The 19,583-nt window shown below is 45.0% G+C and overlaps 1 protein-coding gene across 1 annotated transcript in view; it reads right to left on the minus strand.

Annotated features, from left to right (window-relative positions):
* HNRNPR (heterogeneous nuclear ribonucleoprotein R) overlaps positions 1-19,583 on the minus strand; it is a 1,454,575-nt gene that overhangs the window by 866,398 nt on the left and 568,594 nt on the right. The window contains exon 3 of the mRNA XM_044060074.1: positions 17,671-17,789. Coding sequence (XP_043916009.1) covers positions 17,671-17,789 — 119 coding nt within the window. The remainder of the gene's footprint in view (positions 1-17,670; positions 17,790-19,583) is intronic.

The raw sequence follows: 19,583 nt of genomic DNA on the forward strand, positions 1-19,583 counted from the left end.
TATTTGCAGTGTCCATGTGTCCCTTGTAATGTAATGCCAGTTTTTTGAGAATAAAGAAAGCTTTCCGCCCAATGGTGCTTCCAATTGAGCCCTGGTCGGCGGAATCAAAGTAAAGTCATTGAGTCTGTCCAGATGTAGTAGTAGTTGTTGCTGTTCCTGCACTACCTCTCTGGTTGGTAGGCTGCCACTGATGGCCTCTGTAGGAGTCTCCAGCTTGCCCTCTACCTCTGGGACGCCTGTTCCTGCCCCTCTGGGATCTGTCAGTCTGGAAAGGACCAATTCTTAGTAGGCCAGTTTCTGCTGAATCTCGGTGGTTGTACTTGCAGAAAGTCCTTAACTGTTTGCACAGATTTTGCCTTTTCTTCAAACTTCTTTAAGACCTCCTGAGCCGAGGAACCAAATAATTTTTGTTTTTCCATTGGAGCATCCAGGAGTTTAGCTTTAACATGGTCTGGTAAAGATTGTTCCTTCAACCAGGCATGCCTACGAATAACTGCCCCATTCATAGCTGACCTACATGAAGCTTCCAATGCATCATAACCACACTGCAAAAAATGATTACTAACCTGCTGTGAGTTATGTACCAGATCCTGAAGGGATTTACGGTCAAGGGGTTCAGAAGAGGAAAGCTTCTTATGCAATTCATCTAACAAATACTCTTGGTACTGTATCATATGAAATTGACAATTTAATGCCCTCATGGAAAGAGTTGCAGAAGTATATACCTTCTTTCCCCATCTCTCTAAAGCTCTAGACTCCCTTTCAGAAGGTAGAGGATTTTTGGCAGTGGCAGCTGCAACCCCTTTTGGGCCCTGAGAAATAGTATCTGGGTCTGCAGAATGGGCCTTGTACAGATGTAGATGAGAATCCGGGACCCTGTAGTATCTATCAGGTTTGGCAGGAGCCGGAGGGAGAATCAGGAGCTGTACTAACATCATTGTACACATCATCAATAACATTCAAAACAGGAGGTATAGCTAAGGGCCTATGCTGAGGTAAATGTAAAAAGGTCCTTAATCTCTTTCTAGAATCAGAAAATTCCTGACCCTGCCATTGAAAATGTTCTCTCAGAGTGTAGTGTCTCACCAAAGGAAAACTCTTCAGGAGGGGAGGCCGAACGGATTGATTCTTCAGCATCAGAATCCTCGTAGGCCGAATAAGCCTCCTCCTGGTGATCTGACAACACAGATCCATCCGTAGATTCATCTGAAGAGTGCTGGTCATAGGGCTCAGTCCTGGGCCTTTTGTCTGGTGGTGGTTGAGAGCCCCTGTCCGGGTGAGGCTGAGAACCTCTAATTAAAGAGATAAGATCCTCTGCAAGGCTGAGGATCTGAGAACTAGAAGAAGGTCTCTGAGAGGTAGTCTTGGGAGGCAAAGCTTTAGCAAGTTTAGCAGCTTTAGCCCTGGAAAAAGCCTTAATGGACATGGAGGCAGGGGGTCTGGCTGCACCACGTGCAGGAGTAGACTTGTCCAAAGGAATGGTGTCGGACATTTCCTGGACACTGGTTTCAGTAGGTAGCTCAGTAGCCAACTCAGCCGGGGCCTCCAGGGCCGCGGTGGTCGGTTGAGTGGATTCGGTTAAAGGAAGTATCGAGGACTCTGTTTTGGCCGAAACCGAGACACTCGCGGTAGGCCTAACCGTGGTTTCAGCCGAAACAGCGGGCCGCGAGTGTCTGTCCTTGTCCTTCCGTTTTTTCACCAAATGTGAAGTCAGAGTCTCCGACGGCATCTTATATGCAAAATTAGCCCCAAAGAATTCCTCTGCAAACTCCGACCGACGTCCAAGAGTTAGTCGCTTGAAGGAAGCACAGGCTGAACAGGCCGAGACGTCGTGGTCTGGGCCTAAGCAAGGGAGGCAGTAAGAGTGGAAATCCTTATGAGGTATTTGTTTCTCACAAGTTAAACAATTATTTACTTTATCTGACATCGGCTGAGGCAAGAAAGAGTCCCCAACGGGGTACTTAGCTTTTTCGAAGTCTTCGGTAGCTGAATCACAGGAGCTGACCGACCGGCACTTGCGAACTGCTTCTGCTTCGGGCACCACGCGGCAAGAAAGACTGAGGAAGATGGCGTCGGCTGATGCTTTTATACCCCAGACGCTCTGACGTCTGGGAAAGTGCGACATCAGCAGAGGCCAGACCCAGACTTTGGAATCCGGCCGACCGAAGGGCTGCCTGAGGCAGGACAACCCATATGTTATGACTGCAGATGCATCCTTGAAGGACATCTGGTGAAGAGTCAGCATCTTGAATTTTGGAATGTCCAGAAAGGTGTTTAGAGTAGACAGGTCCAGAATTGGACACCATGATTTGTCTTTTCTAGGTACCAGAAAAAGCCTGGAATAGAAACCTTGCCCCTTTTCCTCTTCTGGTACTGGTTGAACAGCCCCCATGTTCAAGAGGGAAACCGCTCGTTTTTGAGCCTCTGCCCACTGATTTGGGGGCAGGTCTGGCCACCCGTTTGGTGTTGGCAATGTGTGGAAATGAAATCTGTATCCCATATTTAAAACCCATTTGTCCTGGGTTATGAGTTCCCAGTTCTTTGCATGAAGAGCAAAGGGGCTGCTAAAAGGCAAGTGGCTTGGTAATTTGACTGTTTACCATGGGGGGGGGGGGTCTTGTTACTTCCAGATTTGGAAGTGGAGACCTCTCATTGCTTAGTTCCGAGAGACCATGGGACTGAAACCTGGTGCTTTTGGTGCGTCTGGGTTTGGCTTGAGAGGATCTGGTAGGAGCTGGAAAAGACCAATTCTTAGTAGGCCAGTGCCTACTAAATATTGGAGGTTGCACTTCTAAGAAATCTTTAACAGCTTGCATAGATTTAGCTTCATCTTCCATCGTTTTTAGAACTTCTTCAGCCTTACTGCCAGACTATCCTGCTTTAAAGGAGCATCCAACAATTTTGCTTCAACATGATCAGGCAAAGACTGCTCCTTAAGCCAAGCACGCCTTCTAAGCACAGACCCTGTAACAGCAGCCCTGCAAGAGGCCTCTAAAGAATAAAAACCACATTGCAAAGTACGTTTTCCAACTTGTTCAGCAGAATGCAATTAATCCTGTAAATCTTTATTTTTCACAGTCAGGAATCATCATTTTCTGTTTAAGCCGTCCAATAATATGCTGTTGATATTTTAACATATGAAATTGGCAGTTTAAAGCCCTGATTGCCAAGGTTGCAGAAGTATAAACCTTCTTACCCCATCTATCCAGCGCTCTGGAGTCTCCATCAGAAGGGGTAGGATTTTTAGCAGTAGAAGCCTTAATGCCCTTAGGCCCCTGAGAAATGGTTTCTGGATCTGCAATAGGATTTTTGTAAAGGAACTTGTGGGACTCAGGAACCCTGTAGTATCGGTCAGGTTTACTAGGAGCCGGAGGCAGGGAATTAGGGGCCATACTGGATTCCGAAAACACAACAATGTCTAGTACAGGAGGTATAGCCAAGGGCCTCTGCTGAGGTAGAAAATGGAAATCCCCAAGCCTCTTTTCTGAATCAGAAAATTCCTGACTTTCACAGTGGAAATGCTCCCTTAAGGTATGTAAAGTTTCCCCAAAAGAAAAATCCTCAGGAGGGGAAGCAGAGAGAATGGAATCCTCTGCATCAGAATCCTCATAAGTAAGGACAAATCCAGGTCAATAGAAGAGTCAGAAGAAACAGAAACCTGATCAGAAGATTCATAATCAAGCTCAGCCCTAGGCCTCTGGGGGGGGGGGGGGGGGTGACTACCCCTGATTACAGTAATTAAATTTTCAGCCATTTTGATAATTTGTTTTTTAGGCATAGGGGCCTGAACATGTGGCCTGGATGTCAGTCAGTTTTTTACACATAGATAGAGATTTAGGCTTTAGTAATGAAGGTGGTCGATTTAATATGCAAGTCTCTAGGCCTGAATACACCCTCAGAAGCCAGTGCCTGCACAGCGGCTCCGGACCCATCCAAGGTAGAGACAACCGCGGGTTCCATAGGTGAAGACTCTCGCGGCATACCAGACTCAGAATGGGTCTCAGCAGAGGCCTGCGAATCAGAAGTAGCGGGTTATCAGGGGCTGTGAAAGCACCTCACTGAGTACCGGCGAACTGGCGACTGGCTTAGGACAAGCGTCATCAGCAGTTTTGGACCTCGGCGGCCTGTCTCTATCTTTACGTTTTTTTGGAATCCCGGTAGCCGGATGGCGAACCAATGACATTTCTGGATAATTAAACAGAGAACCAAAATATTTAGAGGCAAAAATGTACATACGATGGATAGTGCACAGATTAAATAAAGCACAAAACCGACAGGAAGGTACGTCATGGTCGGGGCCTAGGCAAAGAAAACAGTATGAATAAAAATCTGAGGTATTTGCTTTCCACAAGTAATGCAATTATTAACTTTTACTGACATTGGTAAGGAGCAAGAAAAAGTTTCCCCAATGGGGTACTTGGCTTTAAGTTGAAGACTCCGGTTCTGAAACTCGAAAAAGAAAATTTCAGGGGTCGGCCGACCGACACTTGCGAACTGCTTCTGCTTCAGCCACCACACTGCAAAAAAGACTGATGTAATGGCATCGGATACATGTTTTATACCCCTGACGACCTGACGTCATGGAAGGGACAGCAACCAACGCAGGACCCAAGACTTTGTTAATCAGGCCAACTGAGGGCAATCTGCCAGCAGATAACTCAAATGTAATGACTGCAACAGTAAAACACGAAAAACAACTTCCCTGTGAAGCATCCATTCATGAGATTGCGTTTCAGACCTACTCAATGAGTCTCCCACTACATTGTGAATGGAGGGGATATACACAGCCTGGGGGGGGGTTGAAGTTTGACAGCCAATTCACAGACTTGCAGAGCTCGCATGCAAAGATGGTAAAAGAGAGAGGTTATCGTCCAGGTACTATCAGGCTAAACAATGGGCATCGAATTTAAACAGGGAAGATTTGTTGTGTTATAAACATAAAAATAATGATGTTGTCTGACAGCCCTTACGATTGGTTACAACTCATGGACGAAACAAAGGGTTTCATTAACATTATTCAGAGACATTGGAATGTCTTGATGGCCGAAGATAAACTCCATCCTTTTCTCAGGGACAGATGCTCTTTCTCTTTTAAAAGAGGATAAACTATAGGTTCCAGGCTTAGCCATTACAAAAAACCTGTTAATAACTTCACAGTCCTTACTCAAACTTGACAGGTGGTCCAGTTCTAGGGTGTATTCCATGTGGTCACTGTGTACATTGTATGCGGGTTTCACATACCCGTGAATTTACTAGCAAAAATACTTCTGAGATTTTTCAAATCAAAATTTGGGCCAATTGCAGTACTGAGTGGGTCATCTATTTGGTGACCTGTACTTGTTCGGCCTTTTATGTGGGGCAGACTTCTAAAGCTTTTCGTTTGAGAATTGGTGAACATCTCAGTGATTTTAAAAATAAACGTCCCAACAATGCCCTATTTAAACATAGTTTGCAACACAAAACAGCTTTTTTTAAGTTTGTGATCATTGATCATATTAAGGGTATTTGTAGAGACAAAGATAATTGGCATGAGTTGCTGAACTTTAAAGAAAAGAAATGGATAGTCAAACTGGGAGCCCTGTTTCCACCTGGTCTTAATGACCAAATTTGATTTATTGTTTAAACATGGTGATTGGTTCTGATGTTAATTACCAGTTATATATATTCATATACGGAGTGGTATTTGTTTTACTGCCTTTATTGTTTGTATCCAGTGAAGAAGGCTCTGTTGAGCCGAAACCGGTTTGGACTTTTTATATGTCTGCCTTTGTCACCCCAGGGATTTTTCCACTGGGTTAAATAAACTGTTTTCACCTTCCACGCTTGCTGGCTTCGTTTTGTGCATGTACGTTTCTTTTGCCGTGCAAGGGTTTTACGAGCATCTGCGTTTGGTTTTCGAAAACTTTGTCCCTCCCAGTTTTACATACCAGAGAACAGTCATGTTGTCTGTGTAAACTTTTAGATGGCCTGGGATGAAGAGCCAGCAGGAGTGCCCTCATTCCTTTTATATTGATATGTTCCCTTCTTTGAGAGAGGGTTCAGTTCTCTTGTGCTTTTATAGAGCCGAAAGCTGCTCTCCATCCTGTGTCCGAGGCATCTGTGAACATTTCCTCAACCAGTGGTAAAGGATGGAGTGCGAGACCTGGACTGGCAGTTAGCTGCTGAATCCACCAGAAATTTCCCATTTCAGGCAAGGGAGAATTGGAACTGGGAACTTTAGGGGGAGTGCATGTTGCACCCACACTGATTTCAGTAACCGTTGTAGTTTCCTCATGTGTAGTTTTACCAGGGAAAGCATTGGTATGGTGGAGGTCATGAAGCCTAGGGTTCTGAGAAAGGACGAGGCCATGATGTGAGTAAGTGGGATGACGTTCAGCTCCTGAGCCTTCTGAGTGGGCAGGGAGACCTTCACAAGGTCCATTTGTAGCCTGCCTCCCAGAAATATCTGGTCCTGTGATGGGGAAAGAGCAGATTTCTGGAAGTCTATTTTAAACCCCAAAGATTGCAGAATGGAGATGGTGGAGTTTAGACTGTTCCAGTGCTCCTGGACTGACCGCTTGAAACAGGTCATCCAGGTATAGGAAGACCTGGATGCCTTGAAGTCTGCATTAAGCAATTACTGGGGCTATATGTTGCATGAATACCCCTGGGGGTAGAGACAAAACGGCAAGGCAGAGAAAGATTAACTGTGTAAACTCTTCCCATTACATTAGATTTCCTCTTCTCTGCTGCAGCATTCTTTGCATGAGGGAGACTGCCTACCAAGTGAACAGACATCGGCCAGTACATACAGAAGTCTAATACCTAGGGTGCGTGGTATGTCACATGTAGGCGGCTATCGATGTAGGCCATAAAAGTGACACGTACACCATTCTCAGAACTGAGTGCCCCAGGAGAATACTTGAAAATTAGGTATGTATGCTAGTTACATCCAAGTAAAAAAAAAAAAAAGTGTAGGGGGATGGAAGGTAGGATAGAATACTGCAACAGAGAAGAGAAGGACAGCTGATATCATGGTAAAACTTTATACAATCTATGTCCTTCCATTCCGCTGTTGCAGTATTCTTTACATGAGAGAGAATGCAAAAGCTCATGAGAAGGAGAGGAAGGCGGGAGGAGGTAGGGGCAGATGTGCTTTCCAGGAAGCTGGAGAATGGCCCTAGCAAAACCTGCTCTGGATTTAGAGATGTTGTCCAGTTTGTAATGCTTGGTGAAAGTACAGACTGAAGAACAAGTAGCTGCCTCCAGAATGGAGCTGGTGTCCAACCCTTTGAAGAAGGTGCCAGATGAAGCAACGGCTCTGGTAGTGTGCCCTGAGGAAGAGGCTCTTTCCGTGACATTAACAAAAGATGGATAGATTTAGAAATCCAGTTGGAAATACTTTTAGACAGGAAGGAAGCCCTAAGGCTCTAGGTTGAAAGGGCACAAACAACTGGTCAAACTTCCTGATTCCCTCTTGATTTTGTCAGGATAAAACCTAAGCTGTCCGTGTACGTCCGGAGTATGCAGAGCTCTTTCTGCAGAGTTTTGGGGTGAAAAGAAAAAGGTAGTAAGGTGGATAACTTGGTTGAGTGATAACATTTACTATCTTAGGCATAAAGGACGGGTTGGTGCAGAGGGAAGTTATGTCCTTATGGAACAATAAGAAAGGACAGGGAAGCCATAAGGGCTTGTAGTTCAGAAACCTTTCTGGCAGAAATGATTGCCAGTAGCAGGACTGTTTTCCAGGAGCAGAATTTGAGAGAGGCAGAAGTTGCTGTATCAAAAGGAGCTAGGGTCAGTTTTTCCAAGATAAAGTTAAGATCCAAGGGGGACTGGTTTCCTGGAAGGTCTCATGTGATGGACACCTTTCAGGAATAGTTTGGCCTCGAACATGGAAGCCAAGGGAGGTAAGAGGCAGACAGGCTGAGATGGCAAATGTGTACTTTCATTGAAGAATACGATCGGCCAGCAACTCACACAAGTATGATAGGACTGTGAGGACATCCACTGTTTGTGGATCCAGATTACGGAGACACCAGAATGAAAATAGTTTCCATTTGGATAAATAAGATTTTCTAGTATTGGGTTTCCTAGCCTCCTGCAGTACTTAGAGCACATCCTCTGAAAAATAGGTGTCTAAAAGAAATAAAGGCCCCATCACTCAGAGCATCATTTGTAGAGTTGACGGGTGAGGGTGAATGAGGGTTCCCCTTCTGCTGTGCGAGACAGACAAATTTTTTTCAGCAACCATACTGTAGGCACAGAATACACGTTCTGTCAGCAAAGAAGCAGAGGATGGTACGTGGATTTTATGGCCCATGTCAGATAGTGTACGTGCAACGCACCCTAAGCACTCCAGACTTGTGTATACTGACCATCAGGACACTTGTCAGGCTATCTTCCTGATGTAAAGAATACTGCAACAGCAGAAAAGAACATTTGAAAGTGCCAGGAAGCCAAAGAGAATCTCAAGTACTTCCTATAATTTGGATGAATAGGGACGTGTAGGTAAGCATCCTTTATGCCTATAGAAGTCACGCAGGCTTGTGGGATGACTGGGGGGGGGGGGGCAGTTTGAAAAGTTACCACTCTAAATGTGGGTACTTTCAAGAAGGTGTTTAGGTAGGAGTGGTTGAGGATGGGTCTCCATGGGCCCGCTTTCCTTGGTAGCAAAAATATCCTTGAATACAATCCTTTTCCCTTTGGTTGGTAATGGTTGGATGGTGCCTTGATACAGCAGGTCTTTCAACACCTTAGGGAAATGTGGCAGTTGGTCTCTGGAAGTTTGTGGGGTGCCCCTGAAGGGCAGGAGAAAATTCCATGCCATGAAACAGCCCTTTATGATGGAGAACACCCAGGCATCCTGTGTTATGTTTTCCCCACAAAGGAAAAGAAAAGGAAAGGCGTAGGGAAAGGGGGGGATCTAAACAATCAGATGGACCCTGGTCTGTCTGGAAAGGACCGTTTCTGAGGTGGGGTTTGTAGCGAGTCTTAAGGTGTTGAGGTCTCTTTCCAGACTTTTTTTTGACTTAGCTGGGAAAGGCCATGACTGCCTTCTAACAAAACATTGGCTTAAAAACTTGGGCTGATTCCCAAAGCTGAGGAAGGGTGGAGGTAGTTAAGTATTAGGGCTGGCTAGCAGGCCTTTTAAGACTGCTGTAGCAAATCCAGTCTGGATTTATAAGAGATAGGCAAGTGGTAATGCTTGGTTAAGGTGTGTACAGAACTCCAGGTTGCAGCTTCCAGGGTGTCCCTGGTAGGGACTCCCCTGAGAAATGCTGTAGAGGTTGAGGTAGCCCTAGTGGAATGGGTTCTGATCCCCTGTGGGGTAGGTTTTACATGGTGTTGGTAGCAGAAATGGATGCAGTGTGCTATCCATTTGGAGATGGTTTGTTTTGAAATGGCCTTGCCCTCTGCCCCTGTAGCAAAGCTGACCAGCAGCTGGTCAGATTTTCTGAAAGGTTTAGTCCAGTCAAGGTAGAACCTAAGCTGTCTGTGCACGTCCAAGGAGTGCAGGATCATTTCCCCTTTATTCTGAGGATTAGGGAAAAATGTGGGTAAATTGCTGGCTTGGTTTAAAGCCACATTGGATACCACCTTGGGCATAAATGATGGGTTAAGTCCTGAGGGAAACCCACTCCTCATGGAAGTGAATGAAGGTTTCCACAGCCATAAGGGCCTGCAACTCAGACACTCTTCTTGCTGAAGTGATGGCTAGAAGTAAGGCTGTTTTCCGAGAGAGGAATTTTAACTCTTGTAGCAGCAGGCTCAAAAGAGGGGAGGCGTGAACTTCTCTAGTACAAAGAGATGGTCCCAGACAGGAGTGGGAGCTCTTCTCGGGGGTCTTCAATTGTGATGACTGCAACAATGAAACACAAAGAACATGGATAGTTCCTTTGAAATTTGGATACGAGACTAGGATGAGTTTTAGCTTCTGCATCTTTTTCCCTTCTCCTGCAAGATTCTGAACAATTCTGCAGCAGAAGGGCCAAACAGGACAACTGTGTAGGGGAGCACCCATGAGTTGGATTTGATGTCCTCTAATACAGGTGGTAGCCTCAGCCAAGCAAATCTCCTCAGGATAAATACCTGTGGCAGATGCCCTAGCTGAAGTCTCCACAGCATCGTAGCTACATTTTATGGAGTGTCAGGCCACTTGAGACGAAGCTCCAATCAGGGATGATGCCAAAGATTTATTCTCAGAGTCTGGCATGTCAGAAATAATCTTAGAAAGTTGGACAGGAGTTCTAAAGTATATTTAGCCATGTGTGTCCGAGTTTATACCATTAACAGTAAAGGTGGCAGAAGTGTATTCTTTTTCCCCCAACATCTCCATATGTCTGCTGTCTGTCAGATGAAGCACGGTGGGAGCTGCCTAGAAGCTTCATCAGAAGCCACACTGATGAGAAAAGGGTCAGCAGAAAGGGCTCTGAACAAGAACTTACAGATTCTACAAGGTGCCTGAGGATAGTTAGGTTTCTTAGGTGCGGGGGGCTTGGAGTCAGGGGCCTTACTGGAGGATACAAAAACTTAAGAAGGCAGGTAGGACAGGAGGGACATCTTAGGGACTGGGAGTGCCAAGCTGAAGTTGCTCATAGTACTTGTTTTTTGGACCTCAGACATCTGACAGCTGCCCCATTTAAAATGCTCCCCTATCTTACCCAAGGTTTCACTAAAGGTAACTTCCTCCACTGAAGAGTCAGTGCCACTGGAGTCCTCCTCCAGGGAAGTATAATCCAGTGGGAAGGGGATCTGAGAAAAGTATGCTGAAGACTCTTCTCAGAAGCCTCTTCCCTGACCCTTTTCTGTGGAGAGGTAACCCAGGGTGTGGCCAGGGTTGAAACCGCAGGAGGTCGTCTAAGAGAAATAAAAGGCATAAAAGGGCATTAAACATACCTTGTGTAAAATTTTTCCCATCCTGAAGTGGATCAGAGGGTGGTGATAAATGATGGTTTATTTTAAGTATGCAGTTCCACTCTAGGCAGTGTCAGTGGACAGTATGTAGGCCTGGCTTCTATGATGTCATAATCCATGTCTTCCCTAACAAAAATCTGGGAGATTCCCCTAAGGCCCTCTGTTATTACAAGTCTAGGCTCCCCCTGGACATCCATACTGGATATGCCTGTGTTAACTCAGAGGATGTGCCATCATCCTGCTCCATGCAGCCTCCATTATGGGCTGTTGTCTGTGGTTCAGATATAGGGGCTATGCATTTCTCCAGGCTAACTGCCTCGAGAGAGACTTTCACCACCAGAGATGCAGCAGAAGTTTCAGGCTTAGGCTTTTTGGCCTTCCACTTAATGAGCAACTCTGCATCAGGCCCTGTGGAACCCTCCATAACACTTTTTGTGAGGAGTTTCAAAGCACTGATTTTCTAAATAAATGGAAAAGGCAGCAAACCTACTTCTCAAGATTTTGGACACAAAGGCCTGGCAGATCGAACAAGAATCTGTGGTCGTGGGGAAGCCTAAGACAGAAAAGGCACTGCTGGTGGTTGTCTGTGGAATCTAACATCCACAAGAACATTTGCCTTTCTTGAATGAAGACAAAAAACCTAGCCACAATGAAAAAGTATTCCCTAACAGGGCACTTATCTGAAACGTTGATAAAATAAGTACTTCGGTGAGCAGACCATACATACAGGTGAAGCATCCGGACTGGCAGCAAATATGTTCTGAGGAAGGTGTGTGCGTACGTCACTTTTATGGCAGATGTCCGACAGCAGCCTATTTGCGATGCACCACTAGTAGGAAAGCCTTTTGTACACTGACCATTGGGTCTTCACTGCAGGCAACTCCCTCATGTTAAGAATAACACAACAGAGAAACAGAATTTTTAGACATTGCAAAATCGAATCTGCGCAAGATAATGCATCTCCATCACAAGCAAAATCCAGGAATCAGTAAAAGGTCCTCCAACATTACTAAAGATGAAAAAGTACAGTTTTGTACCTACCATAAATGTAGATGTCCGATAGATATGCAACTGCAGTCATAACATATGGGTTGTCCTGCCTCAGGCAGCCCTTGGTCGGCCGGATTCCAAAGTCTGGGTCCGACGTCGGCTGATGTCGCATTTCTCTCAGTCAGAGCGGCTGGAGTATATAAGCATCAGCCGACGCCATTTTCTTCAGTGTTTCTTGCCCCAGATGCCAGGTGCCCTCCAAGGAAGGCTGTAATCAAATTGGAAGGCAAAAACAGGATTCCAGACAAATAAGTAAGCAATAAACAGATACACCATAACAGATATCCCCAGCTAAGAGAAACAGGGATAGGAGTGGACCCAAGGCATAGAGGGGAATGGAGGGAGGGAAAATCCGACTGCAGTTGCATATCTATCGGACATCTACATTTATGGTAGGTACAAAACTGTACTATGTCCTTCAAGAATGTAACTGCAGTCATAACATATGGGTTGAATACCATAGCTTAGCTGGGGGAGGAGGAATGCTCTAGGAAAGGGATGGTGTGGCAATCAAACCCTGCAGGACTGCCGAAACAAAGCCTGCTCTGGATCTGGAGTATAAAGGGAGATTGTAGTGTTTGGAGAATGTATGCACGGAGCTCCATGTAGCAGCTTCCAGAATGTCTTTTGTAGGCACCCCTCTTAAGAATGGAGTGTGGTCTGACATTGGCTGGAACATTCTTCCCATGGAAGGAATAACAAAATCTGATGCAATGTCCAATCCATTTTGAAATAGTCTGTTTGGAAATTGCTTTTCCTTGTACTCCAGGGGCGTAAGCTACAAAAAGCTGATCAGACTTCCTACTGGTCTTGGTTCTGTCCAGGTAGTAGCGAAGTTGTCTGTGAATGTCCAAGGTATGCAACAGTCTTTCCCCTTTGCTCTCAGGATTGGGGAAGAAAGTAGGCAGGTGAATAGCTTGATTTAAAGAAACCCTGGATACCACCTTTGGCATAAAAGAAGGGTTGGTTCTTAAGGAGACCCTGTCTCTGTGAAAGATTATGAACAGTGGTATTGCCATTAGGGCCTGTAGTTCCGAAACCCTTCTTGCTGAGGTAATTGCCAACAGGAAAGCTGTCTTCCATGAGAGAAATTGTTAAGTCCACTGAAGCTGCTGGCTCAAAGGGAGGTGGAGTCACTTTTTCTAGGACAAAGTTGAGGTCCCAAGCTGGCACTGGAGCCTTTCTTGGTGGCTTGATGTTCTTTATTCCCCTGAGGAATTGCCTTAACAAAGGATGTGAAAACACAGGCGGATCAGTGTTATATCTAGCTGAAATAGCTGAAGCATGTATCTTTATGGAAGAATATGAGAGTCCATTCTGTAGCATATCTGCCAAATATTCCAGGATGAGTGGGATGTTCAATAATGATGCATCATGTCCCTTGCTGGTATTCCAAATGCTGAATCTCTTCCATTTTGCTAAGTAAACCTTTCTGGTGGATGGTCTTCGAGCTTCTGTTAATATCCGCTGAACTTCCTTGGAGAGAGATTGATTGAGGTTATTTCATGGGATCTCCCATGCTGTTAGCTGCAGTGTCTGAAGGTTTGGATGCACTGTTTTGAAGTTGTGTTGAGTCAAAAGTAGGGGCTATTGTGGAAGGGCCCACTTCTTGTTGTGACATATGCTCCGTAGTAGTGGGTACCAGTGTTGTCTTGGCCAGTCTGGAGCTATTAGGATCCCCTTGGGTCTCTCTGCTTTGATCTTTAGTAATACTGTGGTCATCAGTGGCAGAGGTGGGAATGCATAGATTTTTAGGAAGTTCCAGTTGAATGAAAGAGCATCTATTTTCCAAGCTTGTGGATGGTATGTCCTTGAACAGAATTTTTGTAAATGATGGTTGAGGTGAGAGGCAAATAGGTCTACTTCTGGCCTGCCCCATGTCAAGGTGAGTTGTGTGAAGATCTTCGGATGTAACCTCCACTCGTGTGGATCTATGAAATTCCTGCTTAGGCTGTCCGCCAGCACATTGCCTTTGCCTGGAACAAACTGGGATTGTAACTGTATGTTTAGGCTCAGTGATTTTTTTCCCAAAGATTCATTGTCAGTCTGCAAAGGGGGTAAGAATGGGTGCCCCCCTTGCTTGTTTATATACCACATCACAGTGGTGTTGTCTGTCCGTATCAATAAATGGCCTTGCTGAAGTTGAGAGGCCTCGAGGGCATGCATTACTGCCAGCATTTCCTTTTGGTTTATATGCAGATGTGTTTCCTTTGGGGACCATTGTCCTTGTATACATCTGCCTTCCATGTGCGCCCCCCATCCAAGGTCTGAGGCGTCTGTGTTATCTGAGGTTTTTTGAATGACATACCTGTGTTTGCCTGGCTTACCGAGGCCCACCATAGGAATTCCTTTTGTAGGCATGGAATGAGCAGTATGGTTGCCTCTAAGTTGTTGCTGTGCTGAGACCATAGGCTTTTTAGGTACCATTGAAGCTTTCTCATGTGTAGTCTTGCTAATGGAACCAGGAGAATGCAGGATGCCATGTAACCCAGGGCTTGTAGGAATCTCCTTGCAGTCATCTGGGTGAGTTTTGCCAAACCTTTGAAATAATGAGTTAACTTCTCTTGCTTGTCTTCTGTCAGGTAAGCCATTTGAGAGGCTGTGTCCAGATTGGCTCCTAAGAAGGTTATTTGCTGGGATGGTTGAAGTCTTGACTTTTGGAAGTTGACTGTGTATCCCAGAGCCTGAAGTAATTGTATGACATAGTTCAAGTTTTTTGTCGACATCAATTTGTCGTCCGCTTGTATGAGGCAGTCGTCCAGGTACGGGTAAATTTGGATTCCCTGGAGCCTGCAATGAGCAATTACTGAAGCCAGGCATTTTGTGAATACTCTGGGCGCAGTAGATAAGCCAAATGGCAATGCTGAGAATTGATAATGCTCTGGCCCTGCAAGAAATCTGAGGTATCTTCTGCAGCTGTGTCTGATAGGGAAATGCAGGTATGCCTCCTTGAGGTCCAGAGTAATCAGCCAAGCCCCCTTGCCCAGCATGGGAAGGAGTTGCTGTAGAGTCAGCATTTTGAACTTTGGTACTATGAGAAAAGTGTTTAATGCGGACAAATCCAGTATTGGTCTCCATTGAGTTTCTTTTCTTGGAACAAGGAACAGTCTTGAGTAAAACCCCTGGCCTTGTTCATGTTGTGGAACTCTTTCTATTGCTTTGATCTGAGCAAGCAGAGAAATTTGCTTGATAGCCTCTGCCCTCTGGTTTTGTGGTAGGTTTGGCATGCCTTGTTTTCTTGGTAAGGTATGAAAATGGAACCTGTAACCTTGATCTATAATGTCCAAAATCCATTTGTCCTTTGTCAATCTGTGCCAATTGTCTGAAAACAGAGATAATTTTCCGCCCAAGGGAGCTTCTATTTGCTCCTTGGTCAGCGGACGTAGAGGAAAGTCATTGAGATTGTGCCTGTGGGGCAGGGGAGACCCCTGTGTCACTTCTTTGGTTTGCTGGCTGCCATTGTCGCCCCTGTAAGGACCTCTGTATTGCCCTCTTCCTCGGCCACGCCTGTTTTACCCCTTTGAAATTTTTCAGGATTAGGAAAGGACCAGTTTTTTGAAGGCCAATTCCTGCTGAATCTGGGGGGCTGAACCTGGAGGAAATCTTTGACCGTCTGAACTGATTTTGCTTTTTCCTCGATGGACTTTAACACATCTTTAGCATTAGCACCAAAAAGCTTGTTCTTTTCCAAGGGTGCATCCAGAAGTTTTGCCTTAACATGATCTGGTAGAGGTTGTTCTTTTAACCATGCATGTCTACGAATGACTGCCCCTGTCATAGCTGCCCTACATGAAGCTTCCAATGCATCATATCCACACTGCAGAAAGTGATTGCTGACTTGCTGAGAATTATGTAAAGCTTCCTGCAAAGACTTCCTGTCTAAAGGATCAGGAGAGGCCAATGTTTTCTGTAAATCATCTAACAGGTAATCCTGATATTGTAACATATGAAAGAGGCAATTCAGAGCTCTCATAGATAAAGTAGTGGAGGTGTAGACCTTTTTCCCCCATCTCTCTAATGACCTAGCTTCCCTGTTGGAAGGCAAGGGATTTTTAGAGGTGGAAGCTGAAACACCTTTAGGTCCCTGAGAAATAGTTTCTAAATCAACAGCATGGGCCCTGAATAAATGGGAATGTGTTTCTGGGACCCTGTAATATCTGTCTGGCTTGGCTGGAGCAGGAGGAAGAGAATCAGGGGTAACACTGGAGTCAGAATAAAGATCATCCAAAACATCAAGCACAGGAGGAATAGCTAAGGGCCTGTGCTGGGGCTTTTTAAGGAAGGTTCGAAGGCGCTTTCTGGAATCAGAATATTCCTGGCCTTGCCACTTGAAATGTTCCCTCATGGTATGCAGAACTTCCCCAAAAGAAATATCCTCAGGAGGGGAGGCCGAGGGGATGGAATCCTCTGCATCAGAGTCCTCATAGGTCTGGAAGAGCTCTTCCTGGCCATCGGAGTGGACAGAATCCTCAGAATCTTCATCTGAAGGGATAGGGTCAGAGGGTTCAACCCGGGGCCTCTTATCAGAAGGAGGCTGGGATCCTCTCTCAGGATGGGCCTGTGAACCTCTAATCATAGAAATTAAGTCTGCAGCCATAGTCATGATTTGTGTCTCAGGAGTAGGCTGCGGAAAGGCTTTAGCTGCAAGGTGCTTGGTCTTGCTGGCTGCCTTAGCACGTGTGTAGGCCTTAATAGACATGGCTATAGGAGGCCTAGCAGCTCCACGTGCAGGAGTGACCTTATCTACAGCAATGGTCTCGGGCATTTCCTCGGTTTCAGTATCCGGAGGAAAATCTATAACTGGTGTCGGTGTGGCCTCCGGTATCGGTAATGCGGTGTCTTCGGTTCGGAGCGGTGAAATAACAGTCTCAGGTGGAACCGGAGCACTCGCGGTAGGTTTTGGCATGGAGTCGGTGGAAGACACGGGCCGAGGATGTCGGTCCCGGTCTTTTCGTTTCTTAGGAGTCTGCGATGTCGGAAGTTCCGACAGCATTGTATAAGCAAATTTATCGCCGAAAAAGTCTTCAGCGAACTCCGCCCGGCGCCTGAGTGCGCTTATTGAAGCGAGCACAGGCGACACAGGCCGAGACATCGTGGTCTGGGCCAAGGCAAGGTAGACAGTAAGAGTGGAAATCCTTATGAGGTATTTGTTTACCACAAGACAGACAATTGTTAACTTTTTCAGTAATTTCTGACATCGGCTGAGGCAAGAAAAGGTCCCCAACGGGGTACTTAGCTTTTTTGATGACTTCGGATCGAAGAATACAGGAGCTGACCGACCGGCACTTGCGAACTGCTTCTGCTTCGGGCACCGCGCGGCAAGAAAGACTGAAGAAAATGGCGTCGGCTGATGCTTATATACTCCAGCCGCTCTGACGTCGGAGAGAAATGCGACATCAGCCGACGTCGGACCCAGACTTTGGAATCCGGCCGACCGAGGGCTGCCTGAGGCAGGACAACCCATATGTTATGACTGCAGTTGCATTCTTGAAGGACATCCTAAATGCAGTAAAAAGTCCATTACAGAAAAGACAGCATGCTTTCTGACATTTCTAGTACAATCACACTTTTAATGTATCATGTGAACCCTAGTACAAAAATTATACCTTTTAAACAGTCATTGCTAAATTTAACAGTCAAACTAACCAACAGTATAGTGCTTAATTTTACTAGTGGTGGAAACCGCATCGGAAATCGCAGATATAGGCACAATCCAGTACTTGCCTGAACATGGGAAAGATCACTTTCTTTAAACTGCTGCAGCACTGCTAAGGCTCCATCTTCATTAAACTCTCGAAGGGCATCAATGGCTCTTTCATCCAAATCTACAAAAGCTACCAATCCTATGAACACCAAAACCAAACACGTAAAAGAAAAAAAATTACTTCACTTGATAAATGCAAAATGTCAAAATATTACTCAAATACTGCAAGGTATTAGCATTGCAGCATCAAATACTTAAGTTATAAAAATTCAGAACTTAATTTTTCTATGTAATGAAAAAAATAAGCAAATAAAACATTACTTCTGAGTACTTCAAAAATACATACAAATCATGCATTAATTTTTCTTTAATCACAACTTAACTGCAATCAAAGACAGCAAATAATTTTATTTATTTTTACTTATTTAAATTTGCTGACCGGGAGTGTCCGACTGGACGTAGGTCCATTTTCAGTGGAGGCCCTGGGAGAAAAGCTCCACAGTAAAATAAACAGACAGTATTTACATTGGATTACATAGCAATTAATTTAACATAGCAATTACTTACAACATATTTACAGATGAAGAACATAGTACATCAGTAGAAAACTAGAATCTATCTGTGAAGTACATAACAAACATCAACAAATGTTACAATGAGAAGTTCCTGCTGTATAATAAGTACTAGAGGCTTATGAGCATCTGAGCTTGCTATAATCAAGGTAGTTAGTGGAGTGGAAAGAAAGGTAGTGGTTGGATGGGGTGGATGATATTAGAGTGGGAGTTGCAAGGGCATAGCCAGCATGTTTTTAGGTGCGCTTTTAGTAATGTTTTGAAGTGGGTGCATGATGGTACGGAGGTAATTGTGGGTGGGAGTAAGTTCCATAATTTGGCTATGGCGCAAGAGAATAGTGCTTCACCAGCAGAGTTATTGGCTTTAGTGATCTGCAAGTGATTTTTGTTGCTGGATCTTAGTGGTCTGGTGGTGCGATAGGGTTGGAGTAGATTCTGGAGGGATGGGACATTTAGTGGATGGTTTACTAGTTTGTGTGCGAGTGAGAGTTGATACCACTGAAGGAGGTGAGGGAGTTCAAGCCAGCCCAGTTCAGCAAGTGAGAGACAGTGGTGATTACGGTAGGATGTCCCTGTGGCGAATTTGGAGATTTTGTTGTAGCAGGTCTCTAGCTTGTTTAGATCACATTGCCTTAGGTTGGTATATAGTGGTGAAGCATAAAGTAGGGTGGAGATAAGGTGAGAATTTGCTATTGAAATCTTTGCTGCTTTGGTGAGAAATTGCTTATTTCTGTATAACGCTCCTAGTTTTTTGTGGACTTTTTTTATGGTCATGGATATGTGAATGTCAAATTTTAGTTTATTGTCTATTTCCACTCCTAGCAATTTGGTGTGTTCAGTTGGGTATATAGTGGTGGTCTTTTGTTGTGATGTTAAAGTGAGAGTTGTTTTGAATATGTTTGGTGGGTTGGAAGAGGAGTAGTTAAGTTTGGTTTGGGTTGAGTATTAATTGGGCATCAGATAACCATATTTCAACAGAGGAAAAAGCTTCCTGTGTGACTTTTTGCAGTTTTGGTACGGACTGGGCTGAGCAGATGATGGTCGAGTCATCTGCGTATTGTAGGAGTGTGCCATGTTTGGTGGCAGAGGCTAGATTATTGGTGTTAACAGAGAAGAGTAGGGGTTCCAAGGATGGATCCTTGGGGAACCCCTATGAAGACAGGTAGTTGGGAGATATGTCATTCTGCCAAACAATGGATTTTTGGCAGTCAGACAGGTAAATCTGAAACTAGTTGGTGACTGACTGAGGATAGGTTATTGAGGACAGAGATAAGTTGTTTGTGTGGGACCATGTCAAATGCTTTAGATAGATCTAGGAAAGTAGCACAGGGAGATAGCCATTGTTTTTATGCTGAAGGATA

This window comes from Protopterus annectens, chromosome 1.part2 (genome assembly GCF_019279795.1).
Source record: "Protopterus annectens isolate FY-2018-M chromosome 1.part2, PAN1.0, whole genome shotgun sequence".
NCBI classification, from domain to species: Eukaryota; Metazoa; Chordata; order Ceratodontiformes; family Protopteridae; genus Protopterus; species Protopterus annectens.